This window comes from Saccostrea echinata, unplaced genomic scaffold, assembly GCF_033153115.1.
Source record: "Saccostrea echinata isolate AGI-Se365-2 ecotype Australia unplaced genomic scaffold, CSIRO_AGI_Sech_v1 ptg000001l, whole genome shotgun sequence".
Classification (NCBI taxonomy): domain Eukaryota; kingdom Metazoa; phylum Mollusca; class Bivalvia; order Ostreida; family Ostreidae; genus Saccostrea; species Saccostrea echinata.
Genome location: NW_026889750.1, coordinates 52094679 through 52122016, shown reverse-complemented (window position 1 = coordinate 52122016; position 27338 = coordinate 52094679). Strand labels below are relative to the sequence as shown.

The 27338-nt window shown below is 32.4% G+C and overlaps 1 protein-coding gene across 1 annotated transcript; it reads left to right on the top strand.

Moving 5' to 3' along the window:
- Positions 1-1133: 1133 nt before the first annotated feature.
- Positions 1134-24135, top strand: LOC133194378 (uncharacterized). The gene is made up of 7 exons (XM_061330346.1): positions 1134-1201; positions 15661-15955; positions 17379-18372; positions 20874-20945; positions 21220-21622; positions 21826-22016; positions 22219-24135. Exons 1-7 carry the CDS (start codon positions 1149-1151, stop codon positions 22338-22340), a joined length of 2130 nt encoding a protein of 709 aa, XP_061186330.1. The 5' UTR covers positions 1134-1148; the 3' UTR covers positions 22341-24135.
- Positions 24136-27338: the final 3203 nt, after the last annotated feature.

Genomic DNA, 27338 nt, shown 5'->3' with positions numbered 1-27338 from the left:
ACGTATAGTATATTTACCTATCACAAAGCAAATGGCCTAGTTTTAAAGGCATCACAAGAGTCAGCCAAGCTGCATAATTTTTACATAAGAAGTGTAGCGTGAAAAGAGATCGAAATGTTACAAAATCTGAATGGAGACTCCCAGAAAGTTTCTCGGAAGTAACCGTCTAATTATTTGTAATGACCATGCATTTGGGTTTGTGCCATCACTCAATTAGTTTAAAGTTAAAAGCAAGAGAGAGAGAGAGAGAGGCTGACCAGAGTGTTAAGTACAATAAAAATAGATTATCATAGAAAATAACATGAACGTCTAGAGATTTTTTGACCCCAGCGAAAGCATGCATATTAAAAAGACTTTCTAAATCTTTGTCCTGAAGATAATTTGTATAGACAAGAGACTGTTGCTATGTTTGTAGACAATATACTTTCTTGACCCTGAGGGTAACTTGCATAGCCAAGAGATTTTCCTGATCCGAGGGTAAATGCAGTTCCGTCATATTGATGTTGTTCAAGAAATGAAATGCGCATTACAAACGTTTCTAGAATTTTTTTTCAAGAATTATCCATATTTAATGAATAGATGTTTCTAGATCTAGAATGTTCTTCACTTTTTCTATATAAGGTAAAGGTGTAAGGCTTCTGGTGTATATTAATTTATTTTAACAGATGAGCTGTTTAAACAACGTGATTGCGTTTAATCTTCCTGTGTGGTTTTGGACCATAGTGAATGCATGATTAGTAAAATACTATAATGAATAAAATGAACATTCGGAAACGATTCCATAGTGATTTTCTCCATAGAAATTTATAGGCTGAATTCGGGATCATACAATATGTACTTGGAAGAGGAAAATTAAAATATCTTTTTAAAAAAGGATAGTGCACAAAATGTCTTCAAAAATAGGGGAAAGAGGAAAAATTGAAAAAAGGGTAGTGAACTTCAGAAATGTCTTCAAAAATCTGGAAAGGAGAATTTTTTAAAAGAAAGTGTGCAAGATAAAAATGTGGAAACGAGAGAAAATTGAGAGTGTCTCACAAAGATAAATCCAGGGAAAAGGTTATAACATAAAAGCAGATTCGATCTGGCAGTACAAAACCTCCGAACCTTCAGGGAGGCTGCTTCCTGTATTCTAAGAAAAACTGGAGGGAATGATGTGCTTGATACTGAGGATCGAAGACATCATTATTGGTGTTCATTTGAGGTAGGTATCCCCTGCTTTGATCTGTGAAATATCGATCTGACAATATTGACAGTTAGTTTTATGTATTAAATATCAAGCCCTGTATCTTATTGGCCACATTTCTTCAAAACAATGAAATGACGTTGTTCAACCCTAAATGTAATGAAATATATAGATAACGAACAGTATTCAAGCTCAAAGTCCTTTTAAACAGTACAAATTGGAAGCATAACAAACACGGACCTCCAAAACATCAGAGCTGGGATCAGGTGCCATGGAGGAATGCGCATCCCCTGCCGACCGGTCACACCCGCCGTGTGCTCCTTGTCATGACCGGGGAAAAAAAGGAAAAATTCGTTGACAATTCAGTGTGTAAATAATGGCCTAACAATATGTATGACAAACATCAGTCAGCATTTGACTTAATGATAGAAAATTATTTTTCTTGTAATCTTTTAAGATTGAAGGTAAACCTGCTACTCTTTGTTTCAAAAAATTTCATCCTTAACGTAAAAAGAGCATTTTTTTTTTACATTAGAGGCCGCTAAACTCCTTTTAATTTCTTACTAAAAACTATATATTTTCCTAAGCAAAAATGTGCTTGCTGTATTGGTTGCTGTAAGGTGAAGATATAGAAAGTTAAGAGAAAAATGCCGGGGTCTGTAGCCAGACAACAGGCACTAAGATTGAAAATGTTCCGAGACAATATTTCACTTGAAACAATAAATCATTTAACCCACTTAAAAAAATAACTAACAAACGTAAATAAAACAAATAAAAAGCTAGTCTCCTAACAGAATAATGATATTTCTCCTTTGAATTTATAGTCGATGTGAAAGCACTAATATTTTCTCATTTGAAGAAGTAAATTTTATAAATGGGTTAGATTATCGATAACTTAAAGCAAAAAAAAAAGTATTAATTTTCTTGTCCCTTAAAAAATTAAAATCAAAACATAAACTCACATATCTTTATGCAAGGTTTATTTGTACCATTGCTTATTCTAATTAGACAAAATTTGAGATCCATTAAATGGGCTATACAACAGAATATACACTCAGACTATCAGTTTACCCCATTACCTGGAAGAGGAAGTTGTGTGTATTAAGGAAGAGGAAGATCTGTGTATTAAATGTTTAGTACAGCCAGAAGTATCACAAAATTTGAAGAAAGGATTTTTGCAACTCTAATTCAAAAGAAGAAATCAGGGCTTGACATTAACTAAAATATCCACTTGTCCGTTGGACAAGTTTCCATTAATGGTACTTTTCAGAATGCATTTGGACTTGTACGACTTTGGACAAAAAAATGAAAATTACAAGTACATGGCATGTTTTCCTATTATTAAATATAGTGCAGCCGCTGCAATTTATAATGATAATTCTGCACTGCGACTAATTTTCAGTCGTTTTTAGAGGTGCATGGTCATAAGGAAAACATAGAAAATCACAAAAATACTTCTTCAAACGTCTTTGTTTTAAATAGTTTATTAACTGAACAATAGTTAGAAATATTAACTTTTCTAAATTAAATTCTTTTTTTTCAATTGACGTAAAAGAAATCCATATTTCAACAAATATAGGCAAAGGCACTCAATAATTTTCAAAGGATTTTATAGTCACTTTACAACCCTAAATTTGTAAATATTTATCAAAAGTCTTTGTGACAGTGTTTTCAATCCTTAATATGATGAAGAACATACCTATATGATTACGAAAAGTGATTTAAATATATACCTTTCCCCGCAAACTAATGAGAGAGTTTTTTTATCAATACTACTCATATTGACCTTTTTGCACTTACACAGGATTTAATGAATAAATGAATGTTTTGGCTTACTTTCAGATTTACATTGTGAATATTTATCAAAAAATGTAATTTTTTTTATTATAGAAATTAATATTTTAGCGAAATATTATTATTATAAACGAACTATTAAAAATTCATATGAATAATTAACAAATAATTATAAAAATGAATACACATCATTTTATAAAAGATTTACAAATATTAAACACAATTTTTATAGATCTATGACTCAGACGACATATCATTAAGATACTGTACTATTTAATAGTCAACTGAAGATTTCCTACAATTTGGCATTCCTTCAAAATAGTTGCATGTCATTCACATTATCACAGTTGTGTATTGTCATTGGCTGAGGCAATCAGAGATATATCACTCGTCAGCTTTTGAGAATATTTTGTTTAGAGTCTCTAACTTCAAAATTATTATTTAAGATTCGATTTTATGACATATTTCAATAATTAAACAATGCAAATCATACAATATTCAATTAAAAACTGATTATAAAATTAAAAAACAAACAAACAAAGAAACAAACATTGTCCTCATTTTGAAAACCTCAGAGATAGAGTTATTTACACACTTCCACATTACATCAACACCAATATATTATTATTTGGTGACCAAAATCTTCCATTGGCAGAAAATGTTGCGATCTTTAAATCTGTCCAAAAATATATTGTAGCTACCAAGAGATTTATATAATCAGTTTTCCCTTAGTATCTATTCACTACTCCCTCTCCCATGGGTATGTTCTTGTGCATATTCTCTTAAGTGTATGTAGCAAGCGTCTTTTTTTTTCATTGTTATTCTTTTCTTCTCAACTTTGTATTAATATCTGTTACTGCTGTACCGCTCCTGTATTTATTCTTTAATTATTTTTTCTGTAAATTCAATCATATCCTGCTGTTTTTTTCTCTCTCTCATACATACACATTGTACAAATCCATTAGATTTCTTCTGTATAATTAGAACGTCATTCATTTGTGTGAATCGACATGATTTCTTCTAATTCATCATTTATGTCAATTTCAAATATTAGTTTTTAAGCAGCTTAAAACCGTGTTATGTAACTATCTAATAAGGGTCTGTGATCTTAATCATAATAATAAGGAAACGGATTAGTATAAGAAAACTGTTCAAAAAATACATTTGTTTGATTTGATATCTTGGAACTTTAACCCTATATATTTTTTACTCAGAGAATTTTTTCGTTTTTATATGTTAGGAATATTGAGATTATAGAGGTTTTAAAACAAATTTTACAGATTTGCTGTGATTACATACATGTATTGACATGCCAAGTTTCCTCAGCCAAGGTAGTGCTCACTCAAAACTTTTCAAATCACGGCCCACATTCACTCAAAAGTCTTTGCCAAAAATGAAAATGTACTTAAGAAGTCAAGTTTAAAAAATGACACTGTTCTTCGCCTGAAAATCGCATATTTTGACCAATTTCTCAAAATTTACATCACTGGCCCCAAATTTTTCTTTCTTTATTTTAAATTACACGATACATTCAACTGATCAGCACTAAAGTCATAAAAAGCTTGGTACAAGAAAATATTTTATTGCCTATTTTAATTTTTAATACCCAAAATATGATATTTTTGAGTGCAAAAAGGGCATATAATACTTAACGCGCATTAATTTTCAGGCTTTTTTAATTATTAAATATTTTTTAAACTATTTTACATAAAAATAAGATTATATTTATCGCTATCGTTATATTTACTAAAAGTGATTAATCTAAAAATTACAATTTAAGTGCAAAAAGGTCAAGTTGATTGTGCCTGATCCCACCTCTGATGTTTTTAGAGGTCCGTGTTTGTTCTGCTCCTAATTTGTATTGTTTGACTGGACTTTTGAGCTTGAATATTGTTCGTTATCTCCATATATTTCATTGTACCGTTTCTCAGTAAGATGCACGCTGACCTCCAGTTTTCTTAGCGATTTTGAGTCATGCTATATGAGTAATTACCTAAAATATACTTTTCAAAAATCCTTGATATAACTCATATCACGAGTGACAATGACGTCATATGACGTAGGTTCTACGTTAATTATCAAGACTGAAGTATTCATAATAATTATATAAAATCTGTCTATAGACAGTTTTTTAAATGTGAAATTAAAAACATTATTGATGTAAAGTAGCTCTATCTGTAACCTGGTCTCGATCACTCCTGTCATACACTATTTCCGGCTATTCTGACTTCCAAGTTTCGTGGAATTATTTATCTCTTTTCTGTTCATAGATATTTTTATCTTTAACTTTCTTATCATCACTTGAATAATCCTTCTTTTTTTTTTACTTTGGTTAGAAGTTGTCAATCAAAACTTTGTTAGATATATGATATGAATATGTGATGTTGACAGCTGACACTTTCTGTCTCTTTAAAATTTTACGGTTATATATTGAATTTGTTTGATTTGATAACAACTGTGCCCCTAGATTGACCTGTCCGATCAGAATATGAAATGGATACGGAAAATCGGATAAATGAACGTTAATGTTGAGTCCTGAAAATCTAGTTATGCACCTGTCAACCCTTATGTGAAAAATGCCTAAAATAAGGGAAAACATTCATATTAAGGGTTGCAATGAAATTAACTCTTTTATTCTTAATTCAAAGTATTTACTTTAAGTTATAATATTGTAGAACTCATTCTTTTATATAATGAACAATCATTAATACCAATTCATATAATTTGTAAAATCATTTGCTCATGAAAAGGATATTTTGTCTTTATTGTATATTAATGACAGGTCTAGTTTTTTTTTAATCTCATTATACTAAAATTATAGGCTGATGATTAAACATAGGTATGTATTATATATATAAATCAATTTCAATTTATTCTCTAGATCACTTATTGAAAATTATGACTGAAAAAAAATACATGTACAGTGTTCAACAAAAGAGATTTAGAAATTTCTAGAAAAAAAAAATGGATTCCATTCTTTATGTTAAAGACCCAGATTGTTTTAACATACGGTTATCCCTTCAATCGTTTCAAAATAAATTTTTGATGATGCATTTCTGCTATCTGATAAATCATTCCCAAATTTTATTCTTGCTGGAATCTATAAGTTATTCGTAATATGGAAATTTGTACTTTGGTTCCCAAAATCGCTACTATGATTTATATTAACTAGACAAGGTTCAGTCATTTCAAATAGTAAATTAGGGGTGTGTCCATTAATATCTTGTAAAACAGAACAAGTTCATGTCTTTGTTTCCTGACATCTAAGGGTCCCATCCCAGCATATAATAAAGTTTATTCCATGATGAATTACTAGTTCATGTTAAAACTCCCATCCCAGTATATGATAAAGTTTATTCCAGGATGAATTACTAGTTCATGTTAAAACTCCCATCCCATTATATGATAAAGTTTATTCCAGGATGAATTACTATTTCATGTTAAAACTCCCATCCCAGTATATGATAAAGTTTATTCCATGATGAATTTTTAGTTCATGTTAAAACGCCAAGTTTATAATAAAGTTTATTCCATGATGAATTATTAGTTCATGTTAAAACTCCCATCCCAGTATTTGATGAAGTTTATTCCAGGATGAATTACTATTTCATGTTAAAACTCCCATCCCAGTATATGATAAAGTTTATTCCAGGATGAATTACTAGTCCATGTTAAAACTCCCATCCCAGTATATGATAAAGTTTATTCCATGAATTACTAGTTCATGTTAAAACGCCAAGTTTATAATAAAGTTTATTCCATGATGAATTACTATTTCATGTTAAAACTCCCATCCCAGTATATGATAAAGTTTATTCCAGGATGAATTACTAGTTCATGTTAAAACTCCCTTCCCAGTATATGATAAAGTTTATTCCAGGATGAATTACTATTTCGTGTTAAAACTCCTATCCCAGTATATGATAAAGTTTATTCCAGGATGAATTACTATTTCATGTTAAACTCCCATCCCAGTATATGATAAAGTTTATTCCAGGATGAATTACTAGTTCATGTTAAAACTCCCATCCCAGTATATGATAAAGTTTATTCCAGGATGAATTACTAGTTCATGTTAAAACGCCAAGTTTATAATAAAGTTTATTCCAGGATGTACCAATAGTACATGTTAAAACTCCCATCCCAGTTTATGATAAAGTTTATTCCAGGATGAATTACTAGTACATTTTAAAGCTCTCATCCCATGCAATAAACTTTTCCCTGTATGAATCTGACACATCTGTTTCATATTTGGATATTTTACTTGAAAAAGACGTTAATGGTAATCTAACAACCAAGCTTTATGATAAACGTGATGACTTTAACTTTTCAATCGTCAACTTCCCATACTTATACAGCAATATACCCTTGTCACCTGCATACGGGGTTTATATCTCTCAGTTGATTCGATACGCTGGAGCATGCTCTACGTATGAACAATTTTTAAAACGAGGTAAGTTATTGACAAACAAGTTAATGAAACAAGAATATCAGCTGTCTCGTTAAAAGTCGTCATTTCGTATGTTCTGTGGTCGATACAATGACCTTGTCAGCAAATACAATCTTTCACTAAGTCAAATGCTGACTGACTTTTTTATACTAATTGTTAGGCCATTATTTACACACTGAATTGTCGACGGATTTTTCCGTTATTTCCCGATCATGACAAGGAACACACGGCGGGTGTGACCGGTCGGCAGGGGATGCTCACTCCTCCATGGTACCTGATCCCACCTCTGATGTCTTAGAGCTCCATGTTTGCTCTGCTCCTATTTTGTAATGTTTAATGGACTTTTGAGCTCGAATACTGTTCGTTATCTCCACATATTTCATTGTTTTATACACTTAATATTATTTTTACAATAAACAGACATATATTATAAAGTTAGTTTTATACACTTAATATTATTTTTAACAATAAACAGTTATATATTGTAAAGTTTTATACACTTAATATTATTTTTTACAATAAACAGACATATATTGTAAAGTTTTAGACACTAAATATTATTCTTTTTACAATAAACATATATATATATATATATATATATATATATATATATATATATATATATATATATATATATATATATATATATATATATATATATATATATATAGATATAGATATATATATTGTCATGTTTTATACGCTTAGTATTATTTTTTACAATTAACAGATTATATGTTGTAAAGTTTTATACACTTAATATTATTTTTTACAATAAAAAGATATATATTGTCAAGTTTTATACACTTTATATTATTTTTACAATAAAAAGATATATATTATAAAGTTTTATATACTTAATATTGTTTTTTACAATAAACAGAAATCACAAGATTTTACCAACATCAACAGCTTAAAAACTTACGGCTTTTCAACTTTGTACACAACCATTCCCCACGAGAAATTAAAGTCAGGCTTTTTGATATCATTGACAGCTGCTTTTTCAATAAAAATGGAACTCGTAAATATACTTACCTTGTCATTGGTCATTTGCAAAATTATTTTGTTAAAAAACATTCTGATTGTTCACACAAGTACTCTGAAGTTGACATTAAAAAGATGCTTGAGTTTCTGATTGACAATATCTATGTGGTTTTTGGAGACCAGGTCTTCCAACAATCTATTGGAATTCCCTTGGGTACCAATTGCGCCCCGTTATTAGCAGACCTTTTTTGTATTCATATGAAGCAGAATTTGTCCAAAATCTTGTACGTGAAAGAAGAAAACACTTGCTGTGGCCTTCAACTCGACATTTAGATATATCGACGACGTATTGTCAATTAACAATGGCTATTTCCATTCTTATGTCGATACGATATATCCTTGTGAACTTGAGATAAAAGATACCACAGAGTCTGACACATCTGTTTCATATTTGGATATTTTACTTGAAAAAGACGTTAATGGTAATCTAACAACCAAGCTTTATGATAAACGTGATGACTTTAACTTTTCAATCGTCAACTTCCCTTACTTATGCAGCAATATGCCTTCATCACCTGCATACGGGGTTTATATCTCTCAGTTGATTCGATACGCAAGAGCACGTATGTACAATTTCTAAAACGAGGTAAATTATTGACAAATAAGTTAATGAAACAAGAATATCAGCTGTCTCGTTGAAAGTCATCATTTCGTAAGTTCTTTGGTCGATACAATTACCTTGTCAGCAAATACAATTTATCATTGAGTCAAATGCTGACTGACGTTTTTCACACTAATTGTTAGGCCATTATTTACACACTGAATTGTCGACGGATTTTTCCGTTATTTCCCGATCATGACAAGGAGCACACGGCGGGTGTGACCGGTCGGCAGGGAATGCTCACTCCTCCATGGCACCTGATCCCACCTCTGATGTTTGGAGGTCCGTGTTTTCTCTGCTCCTATTTTGTATTGGTTAATGGACTTTTGAGCTTGAATACTGTTCGTTATCTCCATATATTTCATATAATTTAATTTTGGTTGTAACGCGTCATTTGATTGGGTTAAAAAATTAGAATAAATTGTATAATTTTGCCTAATTTGGGATGCCTACGTCACAATGACTTATACGTCAAAAATGTATCAATCTGCTTGACGTTACATGTAAAATACATACAATTTGAAGGCATTTTTGAAGGAGAAATTGTCATATTTTTTACACTTAAGGATAGAAAATTAAATTATAAGGAATGAATTTAATGGCTACCCAAGTTATACTGGTATAACCTGGATTGGAACAGTTTATTTATTCAAATCCGGACTATAAAATAAAACAATTTTGGACTCTTTCGGTGGTTAATATGGTTTGTTATTCACCAGAAAAATATCAATATTGACCGAGGCTTCACCTCGGTCAATATTGATATTTTTCTGGTTTCGCCTCGGTCAATATTGATATTTTTCTGGTGAATAACAAACCATATTCACCACCGAAAGAGTCCATAATTGTATAATATATTGTAAAGATTTATATACTTAATATTATTTTTTTTACAACAAACAGATATATATTGTCAAGTTTTATACACTAAATATTATATTTTACAATAAACAAATATATATTGTAAAGTTTTATACAATTAATATTATATTTTACAATAAACAGATATATATTGTAAAGTTTTATACACAAAATATTATATTTTACAATAAACAGATATATATTGTAAAGTTTTATACACTTAATACTATATTTTACAATAAACAGATATATATTGTAAAGTTTTATACACTTAATATTATTTTTTACAATACGCAGTTATTCGTGGCAGAGATGTTTACACTATTTTTGCAATAAACTGTTAGACATGGCAAATTTTTATGCACTATCTAAATATTATTTTTTTACAATCTGAAACGTTTTCATGGCAGAGTTTTATACACCATTTTTACCGGGCAATAAACAGTTAAACATGGCAAAAATTTATGCATTACTCTTACAATAAACAATTCTATATGGCAAAGAATAGAAAAGCGGGAATTTTTATATTCCCTAGAACAGGCCTTGTTACAACGCACTTTGAAAAAAAATTTCAAAGTGCGTTAATTTTGGGACCATGCACGTTAACGCACTTTGAAAAAGAAATATTTCTTTTCAAAGTGCGTTAATATCGACCATATTAACGCACATTGAAAAAAAATGTGCACGATTTGGTCAATATTCTTGCAAATTTTAGGTATGATAAATGATTATTTGAACCTGGTTGTATAACTTTTCGATGATGACGTCAGGATCTGAGATATAGACGTTTTAAAGACTTTTCGATGATGACGTCAGGATCTGAGATATAGACGTTTTAAAGATTTTTAGGAGTTGTCTTGTTTCCAAAGGTTATAAAAGGGAAATGGGTCTTAGAAATAATGGAGGAATGATTGTTTCGTTTCTTTTTTTTTTTCCTTTTTTAAATTTTATCCAGTCTCTAATAAGTTCGGTAGATGTAGTTGTCGATAAGTGACTTAAAGCATCGTATTTTTCTTAAGGAAAAGGGAGCAATTATGATTTTTCCATACCATGAAAATTCTCTCTCTCTCATCTATTTTTTCTATCATATTCATCTATCTATCTATTGTGAACATCTATGAAACAATGGCTGACTCATTTATTTGACGGGAAGAAAATAAACCTTTATAGCCACACTACTCACTCGACTGAAATTTTTACCTCGTTCATTAATAACTTTTTCTCAAAAAAGTTATGCAGTCAGAATACTTCTAAATCTGTAATTTGATATAAAAACGATAGACAAGTCAAATAGCATGTTTTAATTACCAAGAAAATGTATTTTTTCTGAGGAATCATTGTGGATACATTTTGAATATAGGTTATGCGGCTCTCTAATATAATAGGGTGCGTGATTTTTTTTCAGGAAAGCTTATCTCAATTTTTTCATCTATTTTACGTAAAATATTGTTGATTTTGTCCAAAATTTAACGCACTTTGAAAAAAAATTTCAAAGTGCGTTGATTTTGTCCCAATTTTAACGCACTTTGAAATTTTTTTTCAAAGTGTGTAATTTTTTCAAAGTGCGTTGCCACAAAGCCTGCGTCGAAAGTATATCTATCCATTTAGAACTGAACTCACCAAGTCCACGAGAAGAGGTGATCTTCGAAAAATCAAATTGAGTATACATATTATGAAAAAGTCTGAGGGGAATCCAGTCAAACTCCATTGGAACATAAATTTAATTCAGTATAAATCTCGTACATTTTTTAGTCTAGGAGACAGTTTGATCCGTCTTTACTGCTGTTTGCATTCAAGGCAAAGGAGCGACAACTCTCTATTTAAGAAGCATTAAAAAATTCACACAAAGATTTCAGTCATGTAACTCAAGTCAAATATAACATGTAAATGTTTGTCAAAAAAAAAATCCAACACCTTTGAATAAAAAAAAAGAAGAAATAACTAAAGTATTGGCTGGTTCAAAAAAATTGCTATTTTAAATCTTAATTCTATATTTATCTGAAGACTAATAAATATATTTATATAAAAAAGTTTCATGCTCAAATTAATTGGGAGTTGGACACGAAGTAAAGGGAATTTTCTTGTTCAAAAGTCATTTATAGATCATTCTGCATATGAGTGGCTGATAACTTGTGTGGACAACTGTGATTTGCCCGAATGGCATGCACTTATTTAAATTATTGCTGACAATGCAGAGTTATTGGTCTTCGGATGAATTAAAGTTGACAGTTGTAATTAAATTGTCAAAACACTTCAAAGATTATGTGGGTGTAGTCTTCGCAAATATGTTTGTTTAGTTGTTTACAAGCATTTGAAATGCAGCTTCGCGTGATTGGTGGTACGGTTCGATAAATGCTGGCTTAGGCTTCCATTTCCTTCTAGAACGTTATTTAGCGGCAATTCGGGTCGCCAAATAATAACTCTTGACGTCACATGTATATTTGGAACCGTCAATCATTTAGGGTGTTTATCAAAACACAAGAATAATATTAACTTGATTAAATCAAAAACAGAAAAACAAAAAGATATACTGTAATTTCTATTTACAAAATTAAACCACAAAATATCTTTGACATGTAATACATTATACGAACGCTTAGGTAACAAAATAAATATATTTTTTTGAATATTATTCTATTTCGGTTTTGAGATGTTAAAAGATTGGCCCCTCCTCTTCGCTTACATTTCTCAAATTTGATTGGCCTTGTTCTTCTCTACGTCATAGTCACGAGTTTACTGACTAGTTTCCCGTACTTTCTGTAAAATCAAAACAAACTCCATGATGGTTGAAGAAAATTTGGGTAAACACTGAGAGAAACGTGAAAAATATTGTGATATAACGATAGTGTAAACTTGTCATCGTGTTATTTCATTCTTAAAGGATATAAAGAGTGGACAGAATTCATTTTTGTAGGTAGGTATAGGTTTTTCTTTCATTGTCTGTTTCTGAACTAGGACACCCTCCTGAGCCATGCCAGAGTGTTGTGCAACAGGACATGATGAAATCTTTCATTGTTAAATGTTTCTTTTTGATACACTATCCGCATGGCGTCCCTGGTATTTATAGCAAGATATTATTTTAATGAGCATGATGAGGCTGATCAACAATTTTTCTCCATTACCACATTTTCAATAATTAGTGCGTGACCTCTGACCTATGTTGTTTACGTCGAATGAGACTTAATCGACTCGACTCTCTGCCACCCGCAGGCGAGTATGTTTATATACCTGCTGCATTGTAAATTGTCATTTGGTGATGTCACAGGACCAGCAAGTCTACGTCAAAGCCACAATACACTATAAGACGACTATGTGTATAGTAACTGTGATCATTCGTGGATGTGTGAGATATAAGGATGGGCGCGCAAGTAACTGATTGGACAGTCGGATATTTTATAAGTGTCGAGGAACGACACATTGTTATATAAAAAGTGGACTTAGAAAATATAAATGACATGGTTGCCAATTCACCGGTCGGTGTCACTTGCATGGCTTACAAAAATGGAGGGTGTGAAACTTATTCCGCCACTGTGGGGTCCGCTCCAACAATTACTCATACAAACGTGCATCGCATGCCGTGGCGATCCCACTTGGAGCGTTGGAACTCTTTTCCGCCTTCCCAGGGGTAAACTTTTAAATCAAATTCCGTGATTTTACAAGAATATTTAAATTGAAAAACTTCGTCAAGGAACGTTTTCATTTCGGCATTTGCCTATTGTTTTACTGCATGACCTAGCCTTTTTATTTAAAAAAGAGAACAGAATTAATTTAAAAAAAAAAAAAGAGTAAAATTGAAATGAGTGTATTTTTGTTTTTTTAATTAAAGCTTTAATTATTTGGGAAACTTAAAATATTAACTTTACTTTGTTTTTAAATTGAATGTATGAAGTTGTTTGATTTTTATTTTTTATGAATTGAATTATATGAATTCCATATATATATGGCTATCTTTCTAAATTCATTCATATCATTTTTTTTTAAATAAATATATTTTGAGGTACTATGAGATATAACTTGAAGTATATGTACTTTTTTTTTGGTTGCACCTTTTGAAACCTAATGAGGTTATGGAATACACCCTCCTTATCAAACTTACTTTAATATTAAAGCTGTGATTGCAAGGGAGATTGTCATTTAAAAAAAATAAAATTAATGAAATAAAATGTGATGTAGGCATTTATTTTTATTAATGAAAACAATACTGGTTATAAATCAGTGGTAATTTACAATGAAGAACCAGTGTTGATCAAGAACTGGATTAAATTACATACAGAGAATACTGAAAATATCTAGAGAGGTTAAGTAGAATGACGGACTGCAAGACAGCTAGTAGGAAAATATGTTTATTCAGGTTGTACACGTGATTGAAAACAGGTAAAGGCTATGTAGAAGTGCATGCTACTCAAAAAAGAAAGGGGGAGTGTAACACTATTGTACAATTTTATTGATATAGCATATTCATGGAATTAAATAATAAGAGACATCCAAAATGTAATTTTTTACTTTTAACTTGTCTGTTTTCAGTCTTTGAGTTTAGGGCCAGGGGTTGTCATTTTTCCTGTTGATCTTGCAGAAATTCAGCAAAGTATTATTTGGAACGGGGGATGATAATTTTAACTGCAATATTAAATCAAACATTTGTCAAATGTAATGATAGTCTGTAATTTATATTATGAGTGCATGGGATATTTTTCTTAGTCACACTAGTGACCAATTGTCATTTTTTCTTCATGATCGTTAATTTAGTATGATATAATTTAATAACTAAATTAATTTACAAGAAGATGCCTACATTTTCATTGAAATGCTCAAAATAAAATTGTATTTGGGTGTCTTGGTGGATTGCTCAGTTAAAAATGTTTTTAAAAAGTAATTCAAGTGTTTTATTTTGTTGATCACTGGAAAACGTGACCGTCTATTTCTCAAACGTGACTAAGAACGTGATTGTCAACCAATCGGAAGGACGAATGCTTGTGGTATGGACACACTGACAGAACGTTCTAGATGTTGTATTAGCTATGCCCGTGTAATATTTTCACTTGTCTGAAGTTTTAGACAAAGGTTAAAATTTGAGGTGGTATTTGGAACCAACAAGTTGTTTTTTTTGTTTTGTTGTCGACCTTGCATTTTTCTTGTATTTGTTGTTTACTACTATTTGACCCAGTTTTATCCGGTTTTCATTGGGTAATGTTCTGGAAAATTCCCTGTGCTATTTTTAGACTGTTTACTCGATATATAAGGCCCATTGAGTTATTTACCAATTTCAATGTTGAACGGGTATTAGAACACGTAAGTTGTGTTTTTCAGTTTCTGTTCCTGGAGATTTTTTTTTTTTGAAGGATTGAATCTACTTGACATTGTGTGAATCAGTGGTCTTATGCTTGCATATCTGATATCCGGTGATACACTTTGGTGTGTGGATGAAATTTTGTTTTTCTATTTGGACGTTGTTTGGAAATTTTTCCCCCTTGAGAAAGGAAATTGGGAAGAGAAAAATGCACATTAAAAGATATTCACATACTCTAAGTATGGCTGGAATTCTGAGATTTATGCAGAAATTTCTTAATTATTATGACCTGTTGTCAACATCATATTTGAGGGGAGCTTGGGAATTATCAAAATAGCAAGCATAGTTATTCACATATATATTTATTTCATTAATCTTTTTTTTTTAGTTTTGGCAATAAATTCCATTTTTACATTTATCTCTTAAATTTTTTGTTGTAGTGTATCTGTTTTACAAAGTTTACCACAGTATACCCACAACAGTAAACTGCTCAAATCAAGTGCTTATTCAAGTCATCAAAACAGCACAGCTTTTATCACTCCAAAAATCAGCACAGAGGCACATTGCTTGACCAAACATTCCAATCTACCTCATCTTGCTGCAAGAAGCAAACAGACCCTTAATAAGAGCAGCCAAGGTCAGTCACCTTGGATACAGCGCCCTATCTTATCCAGACAACATACACACATAACGTCACAGCATATGACAGTAGGGGCAAAGACGGGCACATCTAAGGTAGAATGCATTTTTAATTCATTAAATAAATAAGTTCAGTGATTCACACACTCGAAAACTATTGCTACAGTGTTGATGAAGTTTCCAAAAAATTTTCCACTATAACATCAAAAAAATGAATGATGATTGAACCTTTATAAATTATTGTTTTTGGGGTTAATGATTGAATACCTGTAATGCATATTTTGCATACTTTAATGATTTCTCTTGTTGGTAAGAACCAGTCTAGCTTTGAATCGCTGAACTTATTGCTGTGTTAGAATAAACAAACATGACCTGACTTGAAGAATGAACTTTATCTAGCATATTATGTGTAGATATTTATAGTTTTCTATTCTGGAATTTGTCATTTCATGAAATTAGACTAAAAACATTGATGAAATCAGGACACAGTAATTCTTCAATGATTATCTGGTAACATGTATGAAGCAAAGTTGATAGGGTAATGCCTCAATATGTTTATCATATAATATCACGATCTGTAGCCAAAAGATCTGTAGCCAAAACGGTGTAGAAAGTCAGTGCAGAAAGGTTACAACAACTATGACCCTTTAGTGTTATAGGTTTCATAGTACCTGTATACTTGTTCTGTTGAAGAGGAATAAAACACATTCAAATGAATAATTATTAAGCCAAAATTGTACAATTTAAAAAAAAAATTCAGGGTGAATATTAAAATTCAATTCAAAAAATGATTATTTAATACTTGAAAATGCACGATTCACCTGGTCAATAACGATTCACCTGGTCAATAACAGGGCCATTAGGCTATTGCCCAGCAAACAGGAGGTTCACAGGGTCATTGACCTCATCCGACCCCTTATCTTTGGAGGTGAATGACCTCAAGTCATAGCTTCACAGTTATGGATTACTCTGAAATAGAATTTAATCAAGGAATTGTGTATGAGAATGCTTAAAGACTATCCTTGTTAATTAGTTATTCTTTAGATAAATAAACTTGCAAGTTGCAACTGTAATCACAATTTTGTTGTAAGCTATCAAAGGTATAAGTACAGCTAATCTAGAGTAGAACATTTGAAATTGACTGTTCGAAGAAAATTTTAAAACCTGCAAACAAGTTTTTTCTGTAATTAAGAAAATGAAATGACATTGGCACTGACAAAAATGCTTGCTTGGGTAAATATTTTTGTCCATATTTGCCCATTAAAATATTTAAAAAAAAACGTGTCCTTGTTACGTGTAGCTGTTTGTTTGCATACTTCTAACTCCTTGGTAGTAAACAAGAATAAGATGATTAAATTTGACAGGTTGTCGCATATTTGATAGGTAGTTAATTGTCGATTGTTTATGTTTACGATTTTGAATTGGAATATAGCTTGAATTTTCTAGTATATTCTGGAACTTTGGACCTGGCCAGTTTATCAGCATTGTTTATATATATATTTATTTTGCTGTATTGTAGCCCAGATCAAATATGGATTTCTTGAGTGGTGATTACTTGAATGGACCCATATATGACCATAGAGTCAGTGGGGATATTGACTCTGCCATCTTTGCATCTAGTCCTAATTCTCTGTGTATTTATGAACAGGAGAAAAATGACATGCAGAGTTTTAATGACACCTCGTGCAATGGTAGTATGACTAGCCTTCTGAACGAGGAGCAATTTGATCTGAAATCGCAGTACGAGAACTCCCTGGACATCACCATGCCTGTGGGAACTTCAGCTGTTACCACCACTTCGGGAACATTTTCTGAAAATACATGGGTAAATAACTCCGAAAGTCAGACATGTAATACAGATCTAGTCAAAACAGAGGTGTTCGAGCCAACCCTGGCCGAACTTAACACGTCAACTTCTGAAGAAAATACTATGATGGATATCAGTAATATCACAGACTATATTTCTCAAGAAAGCATGCAACAACTGGATCTGTTGCTCTCTGCTGCGCAGCAGTCGTTTTCTAATGTGGAAAATTCGGGAACTAGAAGTGAGACGAAACAGAATTCAAGGGACCGTGGCCGCCACAGTTCTGCAAGTGAAGTGTCTCAAACATGGACTGCCACATTACCCTCGCAGGAAAAAGATTCTGCAGTGTTGTCTGGTGATGTCAAATTACCAAATTACCAGCAAAGGCCCCTTCAAGGGGCCCGTGTGAGACATTCGAGTGCATCGTCATACTCTAGCAAACCACCACAGAAATCCACTGCACCGAGCACGACCCTACAGCAGCTTCTCTCGGTCAGACTGCCCTCTGTTGCCGTGACGAACACCGAACACACAGTTCCAACTTCAACTCCTCCTCAGCTGAGTCCGGGAAAACGTAAAAGGTCCTCAATTCCAGAGGAGGAGTCTTCCAGTTCTGTAGACAGGAAGTGGGAGGAGATAAAACAACTGCTCTACCCTGAGGAGAAGCAGGTGCCCTCTCAGCCAAAGTGTACACGACAGAGTCTCGGTAAATACCATCTTAAATAACATTTGATTTTTATCAGAAAAAAGCATACATTTATAAATATAGCAGTGGGAACTTGGAAAGCTAGGATCTGGAAACAAGTTTTATAAGCTTTGTATTAATTTACTCCATTTCCTTTTCATAATTTTCAATAACCATAGACCCTTGCTAGGTGGTGTTTACACTGTGAAATATGAAATATCATCATAATTATGGTTGAAGGAGATAGGGAAAAACAGTAAAGAGTTCAAGATGATATGCAGTGTATAACAACCTTTCCTCATTGTTTTGGTCTGTTAAGAGGCCTGCAGTGCAAATTGTATAGGTTGGAAAAATGTCAAGGTCTATAGTTACTTGGTATGGAAAAGGGTAGAGCTTAAATGAGTGCATGTGCTAGAAAACTTCAAAAGAAATGTGAGAAAATGGAAATAAAGCTATCATTAAAGTAAATATAATGCATTTGGACGTTGTACAGTTTTCTTGACTTCTAACACGTAGATTTAAAAAAGGATTTAGGAAAGTGATAAATTAACACCATTTTACATCAATATCTAAGTTAAATCCGTGTGGAGATTGAGTTTGATCGTCTTTCTCTGTGGAATTTTTTCAAGATTAAAAAATAAATGCGGTAGGTGGGTAGATGAAATGTGTCAACAGCCTAGTAGTGACTTCTTAATTTAGCAATGTGACGTAATTAAAACTGGATTCGTGTGTGACGGCTCAGAGCTAGATCCCACAAATTCATATTGATTTTTATAATACTGGCATTATTGGTATAGGTGACGTCGGTAGAAAGTTCTAATAAAATTGCTTATCGTTCGTAAAACCATGCCTATTTATATTGGGTAGAGGACATTTTTTACAATTATATGAGAATAATTATACTGGCAGATTTGAGTATTAAAATTAGGGTGTGGTATGATAAAATATTCAATAAGAAGGTGCAGCTCAGTCATTTATTAATGGATTAATTTCTTACAAGTTAAAAAATGAGATTCATTAATTTGCACATGATTATTACAGTAAATGTAGTGTGATACTTTGGTATGGAATGTTTAGAATGCGAATGATGAATCTCCCTTGTGGTCCACTCCCTTGTAGTCTCTCTTGAAAAATCTGCAAAATTCCCCCAAAATACCAGGATTTATTATTCAGGTCTAGTTTGATTTTACTTTTCTTCCCTTATTAGCCTTATAACCATCATGTGGTTTGGCATCATGTAAATTAATGCAGCCCAAGTCTTATACCTGCCTGTAGCTGGTTGAGTCAGCAATCATTCATTACATTGGTGCAGGCGTACTAGAGCTCTCTGCTATGTGGCACTTTTCAACAATTTATTTTTAGAAGAAATGCTCAAATTGTTTTGTTTCAATAGAAATGGACCACAAATGTATGTAACAGGGAAAACTTTAATTTGTGAATATTGGTAATTTGTTAGAAAATTGTAAAACTATCAATATTTATGATGGATTAGTTAAGCACCCCAGCAGTACAGGAGTGCGACAGTTTGACTGACCCGAACACAATATAGGTATTCTCTGTTATGTGCCAGTCTAACAGCTGGTAGACACTAGCTAAAGGTTATGCACAAAGGTCAAACACCTTCAGTACATGCGAACCGTGTTATTAAATCAGGTGTATAGCATTCAAGTTAAAGAGATCTCCTTGTAGAAGTAAACACAGGTCACAAGTCAGATCGATTTCTTCCTCCTCTCAATCGGATTTTTTAAAGCATAAACATGACTGAACTCTATAGATTATTTTCGATTCATTATGTAAATGAATTAAAGGTCTGTTTCCTGCACGTGATTGACCTACTTTCAGATTGTCATCAAATTCCTCATCTGAGTATAATAGATTTTATAGGACTTTAAAAAAAGAATATAATTTCCCCTCTTTTTTCCTCTCTTCTTTTTTATTTTTTTAATTTAACTTCAACTGTTACAGCTGTTTTGGGATAGAAAATTAAATTTATACCAGTCTGAACTTGTCAGAGATAGAAATATACTCATTAATCATTGGGAGATTTGCCCTTAAGGCAAATTAATTGTAAAGCAAATATGTTCTAATCTAGAATGTTCTGTAATGGAGTTCATCAAAGGAAGATTTTTTTCCCCACTAAATACCCGTTTTTTGAAACATTAGGCCACTGCTTAATGTAAAAAGAAAAATTTCAAACATATTTTTTTTTCTGAATTACAAACCAATAGATATAACGGGGCTTGAGCTGAAGATAACTCGCATGTTTTAAATGTGACAAAATTTGTGCATATTTAACGTAATGTTACTTAGCATAATTTAATTTTGTAACTGGGTCAACAAAGTAAATAAGAGTAAAAATAGAATCCCAGCGATGTAAATAGACACAAGATGAAGTAAACAAGGAAAGAACAAAATTAATAGTGTGGCTGTTTATTTGTTTGTTGTCTTAACTGAAGTATTTGTTTATCAATAGATGACTTGTTTTCTGTTTTATTTATCATTTGTTTTTTCCCCTTTTACAGATTCTGTTGGGTCAGCACCTTCGTTTGACGATTCTGATTCCGACTCGGATGTTAATGACTTCTCAGATTCAGGTCAGTTAGAAGAAATATTTAATAGGTTTATGTTAGTGGGAAGTCTTACGGTTTGTTTTATTTTCTGTCATCTGGACAAACAAAAGTATTGGGAAAAAAAACAAATTAAAATGTCACTGACTGTTATTTAAGTATGAATGTAAATAATGGAGTGAGATACCATTAAAGAGGAGATGGTTTAGTAACTAAATGACTATCTTGATTAAGTTGATTTAGATGGACTCTAAATGTTAGAATTTCAGTTATAAAATGTGATCGTTGTGATTAATTTCAGACTCGGAAGGAAGTCAAGAGGAATGGACTGCAGGACGATCGTCTCGCGAGTCTCGGCAAGTGAGAAAGGACCAGTTCTTCTGGCAATATAACATCCAATCCAAGGGTCCCAAGGGGAAAAGAGTTAGATTTGGTATGGATGAAAACCCCCACAAAGTCCAGGATTTTGAAGATCCAGTGTTTGATTCATCTTCAGCTTCTCAGCTTGGAACGACCATTCGTCATGGAGGGAAAGCTCGAAAAGGAGATGGAAACGACGTCTCCCCCAATCCAAAGAAACTTGTTCAGATTGGATGTCAGATCAAAAAGCTAAACAAACAAATCAACAGCTTTGCTCCACTCAGTGAACTTCCTGTCTCCACACGAAACAAGTCTAAGAAGGAGAAAAATAAACTGGCATCTAGGTAAGGACTCGCCATGAAATAGTTTGCATTTAAGGGAAGGAAAAAAAAATGGAGAAACTTTGAATCCTTATATGTTCAAGAATAAAGATGATATCTAACCCTAACCCAGAGGCAAATTTTCACAGCAGCTATTTCCCCTTCAGGCCCATGTTTTAAATATATAGATATAAAATCTGAGTTTGTGTTTATATTATCTTTTACAGAGCGTGTCGACTGAAGAAGAAGGCGCAGCACGAGGCAAACAAGGTGAAGCTTCACGGCCTTGACATTGAACACAAACAGTTGTTAGGTGTCATTGATACAATTAAAGAAGATCTTCACAACTTCATCATCAAGAAAGGTCCTCAACTAAAATTCTCAACTCGTCTAGAAAGTCTAATCAAAGAAAAATTAAGTAAGTAGCATCATATATTCATGACATATGCAGAAGTCTATTAAAAAAGAATTTAAAAAAATTGATGAAAAGTTGTTATAGCAAAATGCAAAGATTTTTAAAAATTAATTTGAAGTTAAATGGAAAGTTTGAAAACATACTTTTGAAACAGTTTATTGTGTCCATGAAAAATGTTTCAAAATTTTAATTAAATTCATTTCAGCTCTTCAAGTGGCTGGAAATACCACAGATTATGTTAACAGTGTAATTTCCAAAGTCGAGGCGGGGGACCCTAAAGGGGGCCTCTACACGAAGAAATTCTCCGTGAAAAATGATCACACGTGAAATCCATGTACGAGACTCCCACGGCATTCAGAATCAGGTTGTGTTATTCCATTAGTGAACTCCAGACATGAGAGTTGTTCCAAACAACTGATGAATTCTGGAAAGATTTTATGTTCCGTGTTTTTAACTACCCTCTGCATTAATTAGAGTTGACAGATGTACTAATTTGTTGTTTATATTTGGTCTCCATGTTTCCTGTACAAGTTTCTTACCATTGGTATATATTTTGTTTCTGTGTATGAATATATTATCTGCTGTTACATGGTTTATATCCAATATGCCATATTTTATAGTGCATAGTACACATTAATGACGTTGTGTATTAGTAGTGTAGATTTGATAAATCTTGTTCATATTCAATATTTAATAGGAAATTGTGCAATATACTTTATTAAAAAGTGAAAAATTTTGTAATCTGTATATAGTTTATGATGCTTTTGTACATAATCAAGTGCCGTGCTTTCACACTATGAGTAGAAGTATAGCTTCATGTGAATATTACAGTAGTGCTTTAGATGATGTGAATTAGTCCGATTCCATTTGTAAATACACAAGAAAGTGCTGTACGAGAACTGTATTAGAGAAAGAGGAGAATTTTCTCTGATTCTTTTTGGTTGAGATCTGTTGGCGATTGTTGCATTTAGTGATAAGATGTCAGTTATATAATTATTCCTCAATTTTGTTGTTTTGTTACTGACGGTGTAAAGAATTATTATGTTATGGATGTTATTGTATATATATAAATTTCATTGCCACTGTTTAAATGTTTTTTCTTGTGTGTGTAAATGCTCAAACGTTTTCTGTTGTCTCACTAGAAAAAATCCATTCACAGAGTTAAATGCCATGTAACATGTTTGAAAATGTTGGTAAAAGTTCTTTTGCAAACTACATTTTACAAAATAGATTTTTTTTATATAAAAAGATTTTTGTGCAGCTTCAAGGTTTTTTTTAGTGCTAAATGTTTCCAAATTTTGATTTGAACTGCGGATAGAGAATCGTGTGACACTATAGACTTGTACTGTAGTTATTTGTGTCAGTGGGTCATAGCTTTAAATGATGTTATATATAACAAGTCCAAGATGGTGAGCATTAAAACACTGATCTTGAAGAAATCAATAAATGTATTTGATGCTCTTTCCTTGTTTTATTTTTAATTCAACAGAAAAAAAATGCACAATGAAGACCAAGATTTCCTGCATATTTGAGTGAAATTTCAAAAAAATTTAATATTGATTTGAAACCAGTGAATTATTTAAATCGGTAACACCTATGCAATCCTTTCTACACTACATGTATCAGTATGTGATGTAACTAGTGTATACTTATGTCTGTCTTTCAGAAGCTTGAAATGTTGAGGAGGTCTATAAACTATGTGCCAGTTTTGTACTGTGGAGTATTTTTTGTTGGTTTTCACTTGCCGCATGTCCGTAAGCATGCTGAATGTTACATTCATAGTGCTCAATTATTTATGTATGTTTTGATCATGTTCCACATTTAAGTCTGCAGAATTTAGGACGTAAGACTACCTCAAAGATTGGAGTGGGAATTTTTTTCTCTCTGAAGATGAGAATTAAGCTATGTACATAATTCTGTAATTTGTGATGACAAAACTAAAATCACTTTTTTCGCACACATTTTTGCTATCAAGACTTTGTCATGATTTGAGTTTTCAGTACTGAGGTTACTATAGGGCTTTCAAAATGTTGGCAATATCTTGAATCACAGGTCAAATGTAAAAATTTGTGTCTTTTAATTAAAAATGTTAATCTGAAAATAAAATTTGTGAAAACCATCAGTTCAGATATTTTTCATTTATCCTCACATGATAAAAAAAAAGGTTTTACAGTCTGTCAACTTTTCATATTCGTTGGATGACCTCTCATTAGCACAAATAACACAATCAAACTTGTCTTAGGCAATACAATGTGTATTATTTATTACCATGGATACTGCAAGGTCAAAAACATAGCCATATTGGCTTTCTGGTGATCACTGATCAAGTTGTAATAATTTTATTACAAGGTCCATGGTTGGCATGAAATAGGTATCGAAGGTCAAGGTTATGGAACCATTTACTAAACTGCAGCCTTTTGGAAATTGCCTCTTAGGAAACGAATCAAACTTTCTATGATTCATTAGCTGAGGTCATTGATGGCATATTTTAGCGTCAGTGAAAGGTTAACATTGATTTTCAAACGATGGTAATATTTTATTATCACATTAGACTTTGTAAAGTACTAGTATCTTGGGGAATAATACATCGTGTAATACATCACAATTAACATATAATTGTGCTACAGGCGCAACTAAGTGAGCTTTTCAACATACCAAAAAATTCAATAGGTTCCTATAGATGTGCAATGCTCAGGTCAGCCAAATAAGCTAGTAAGCCTTAACTCAAACTTGTGTTCAGGTCAAAAAAACAAATAGGCCTAACTCAAACTAGGGTCCCTGCGTGTGTGCTCAGGTCACACACACACACACACAAAAGTAGGTCTAAATACAAACTAAGGTCCCTGTGTGCGTTCCCAGGACAGAAAAAAAGAAACCTGCCAGGGGTACCTGTCAAGTCAGCAAAACAAGTTGGCTAAAACTCAAACTAGGATCCCTGTGTATATGCTCAAAATAGCTAAAATGTAGGCCTATAAGCTATACTCAGTTATCTAGGATCCCTGTACGTATGCTCAAGTCAGTAGTAATCCTTAACTCAAACTGGGTCCCTTGTGTTTGCTCAATTCAGCAAAACTAGTAGGCTTAAATTCAAACAAGAGGCCCATGGTCCACAACGCTTACCTGAATAACTCTATCAGCTAGCAAATTTTTTCTCAATACTAGTATGCAATCTGTTTCTATAAAAAAATTTAGATTATATATATATGACTAATCATGGCTTTGCTCTTCTGAATAGGAAGACTGTAAAAGATTTTTCCTATATAATATGTAAAATTGGCCATTGTGTCCAAACCCTATCCCTGGGGTCATGATTTGAACAAATAAGAATCTACACTACCTGAATATGCTTCGATATAAATATGACTAATCATGACTTAGCTGTTCTAGAAAAAAAGAATTGTAAAGATTTTCCCCCATGTATTCCTATGAAAAACATTGATCGCCCATAGTGGCTCCAACTACCCTCCGGGGTCATGATTTGAGCAAACGTGATCCTACTCTACCTGAGGATGCTTCCATATAAATATGACTAAGGAAGACTCTGTTGTTCTTAAAAACAAGAATTTTAAAGATTTGTCCTATGTATCCCTATGTAAAACTTTTAATACTCATAGTGGCCCCACCCTGCCCCTGGGGGTCATGATTTAAACAAACTTGAATCTACACTACCCCAAAAAGCTTTCACGTAAGTTTCATCTTTTCTGTCATAGTGATTCTTCTTCAGAAGATTTTTTAAATGACCCCACCCAATTTTCACTACTGTATATCTTAATTATCTCCTCTTAGAAGAGGATGTGGCCCTTCATTTCAACAAACCTCAATACCCTTTACACAAGGATACTCTGTGCCAAGTTTGGTTGAAATTGACCCAGTGGTTCTGACGAAAAAGATGAAAATGTAAAAGTTTACAACGATGACGACAGAAAACGGACAATGCTCACTTGAACCTTCGGCTCAGGTGAGCTAACTAGGGGTCCCTGTGTGTGTTCATAGGGCAGGCCCGTAGCAACGGTTTCAAAAGTGGGGAGGGGACAAGTTCCCCAAAAAATCTGACAAACCAAAAAAAAATTTTTTAAGCAAAATACTATAATCAGAGTGTGTGATGGTGTGTGGCACTGTGCTATTTAAAGTCACCAAAACAATTATAAGTCTAAACTCAAACTATAGCGTCTGTGTGCTCAAGTCAGCAAAAACAAGTAGACAAACTCAAATTGCTCCCTGTGTGTGATCATGTTGGCAAAACAAGAAGATTCATACTAGGGTCCTATATGTGTGTGCCTTGTGAGTCAACAAAACTCAAACTAGGTCCCTGTGTGTGTTCAAGTCAGCAAAAGTATGTGCTCAAGTCAGCACATATACTAGGGCCCTGTTAATTATCCTCGTCAGCAAAAAAAAAGTAGACCTAACTTCAAACTACTTCTAATGTGTAAATATGTCCAAAGAAATGGGATTTTAATTATATTACATATTTATTTATTCACCAATCAAGGGCCCTCAGGGGGCATATACAATTATTTCAGCATGATTATATTTAATAACATTAAAATATTGTAATATGAAAGAATATAAATCATATCTACCATGGAGGTACAAATGAAAAGTGTGCAATACCAAAAGATACTCGTGAAAATTCAAGATAACATATTCACAATAATCTGAAACTGGGTTAAAAATATTAAGTACATGTAGGTAGAAAACCATTTGTAAGAATAGCAGCATAATAATTTGAAAATTTCGCCACCTCTCTTGAGAGACATAGAGTGGATGATGCATGAAAGAGGGGGATTGGTATGATTAAAGGGGTGGGGTGTCATTTTCGGCTGTCTGTGGTTTCAGATTCCATGCAGAATTTTATCCCGAGTATTTGTAATGCAGTTTTTTTTTTAAATACACATTTGTCAAATGTCAGAAATCTCACTATTTTACTTCACGTGTTCACTGGCCATCTTTTTCTCTGGATTAGCATACCGTATTTATTACCCTTTCTCGATTAATGACCTTTCCTCTTTTATAGAATTACAAGACATTAATTTGATAGATAAAATGTTTTGAAAGTCGAACAAGAAGGGCAAGTTAATCAAAGTACATGTATGAAGTTTTCTTTTAAATTGTAGGGGTCTAAAGTTGAGTTTAAATACTAAAATAAAATATGATGGAATGAAAATTGAAAGAAAAGTTATAAAATTAATAATAGTCCTAATTATTCATTTTTCTTCTTTAAAAAAAAATCTTTTATTTTCTTTTGATCACGATTTATTTCAGTATTTTACACTTACACAACTTTACTGTGCAATCGGATGACCATCTTTAGTGTCTTAATCGGCA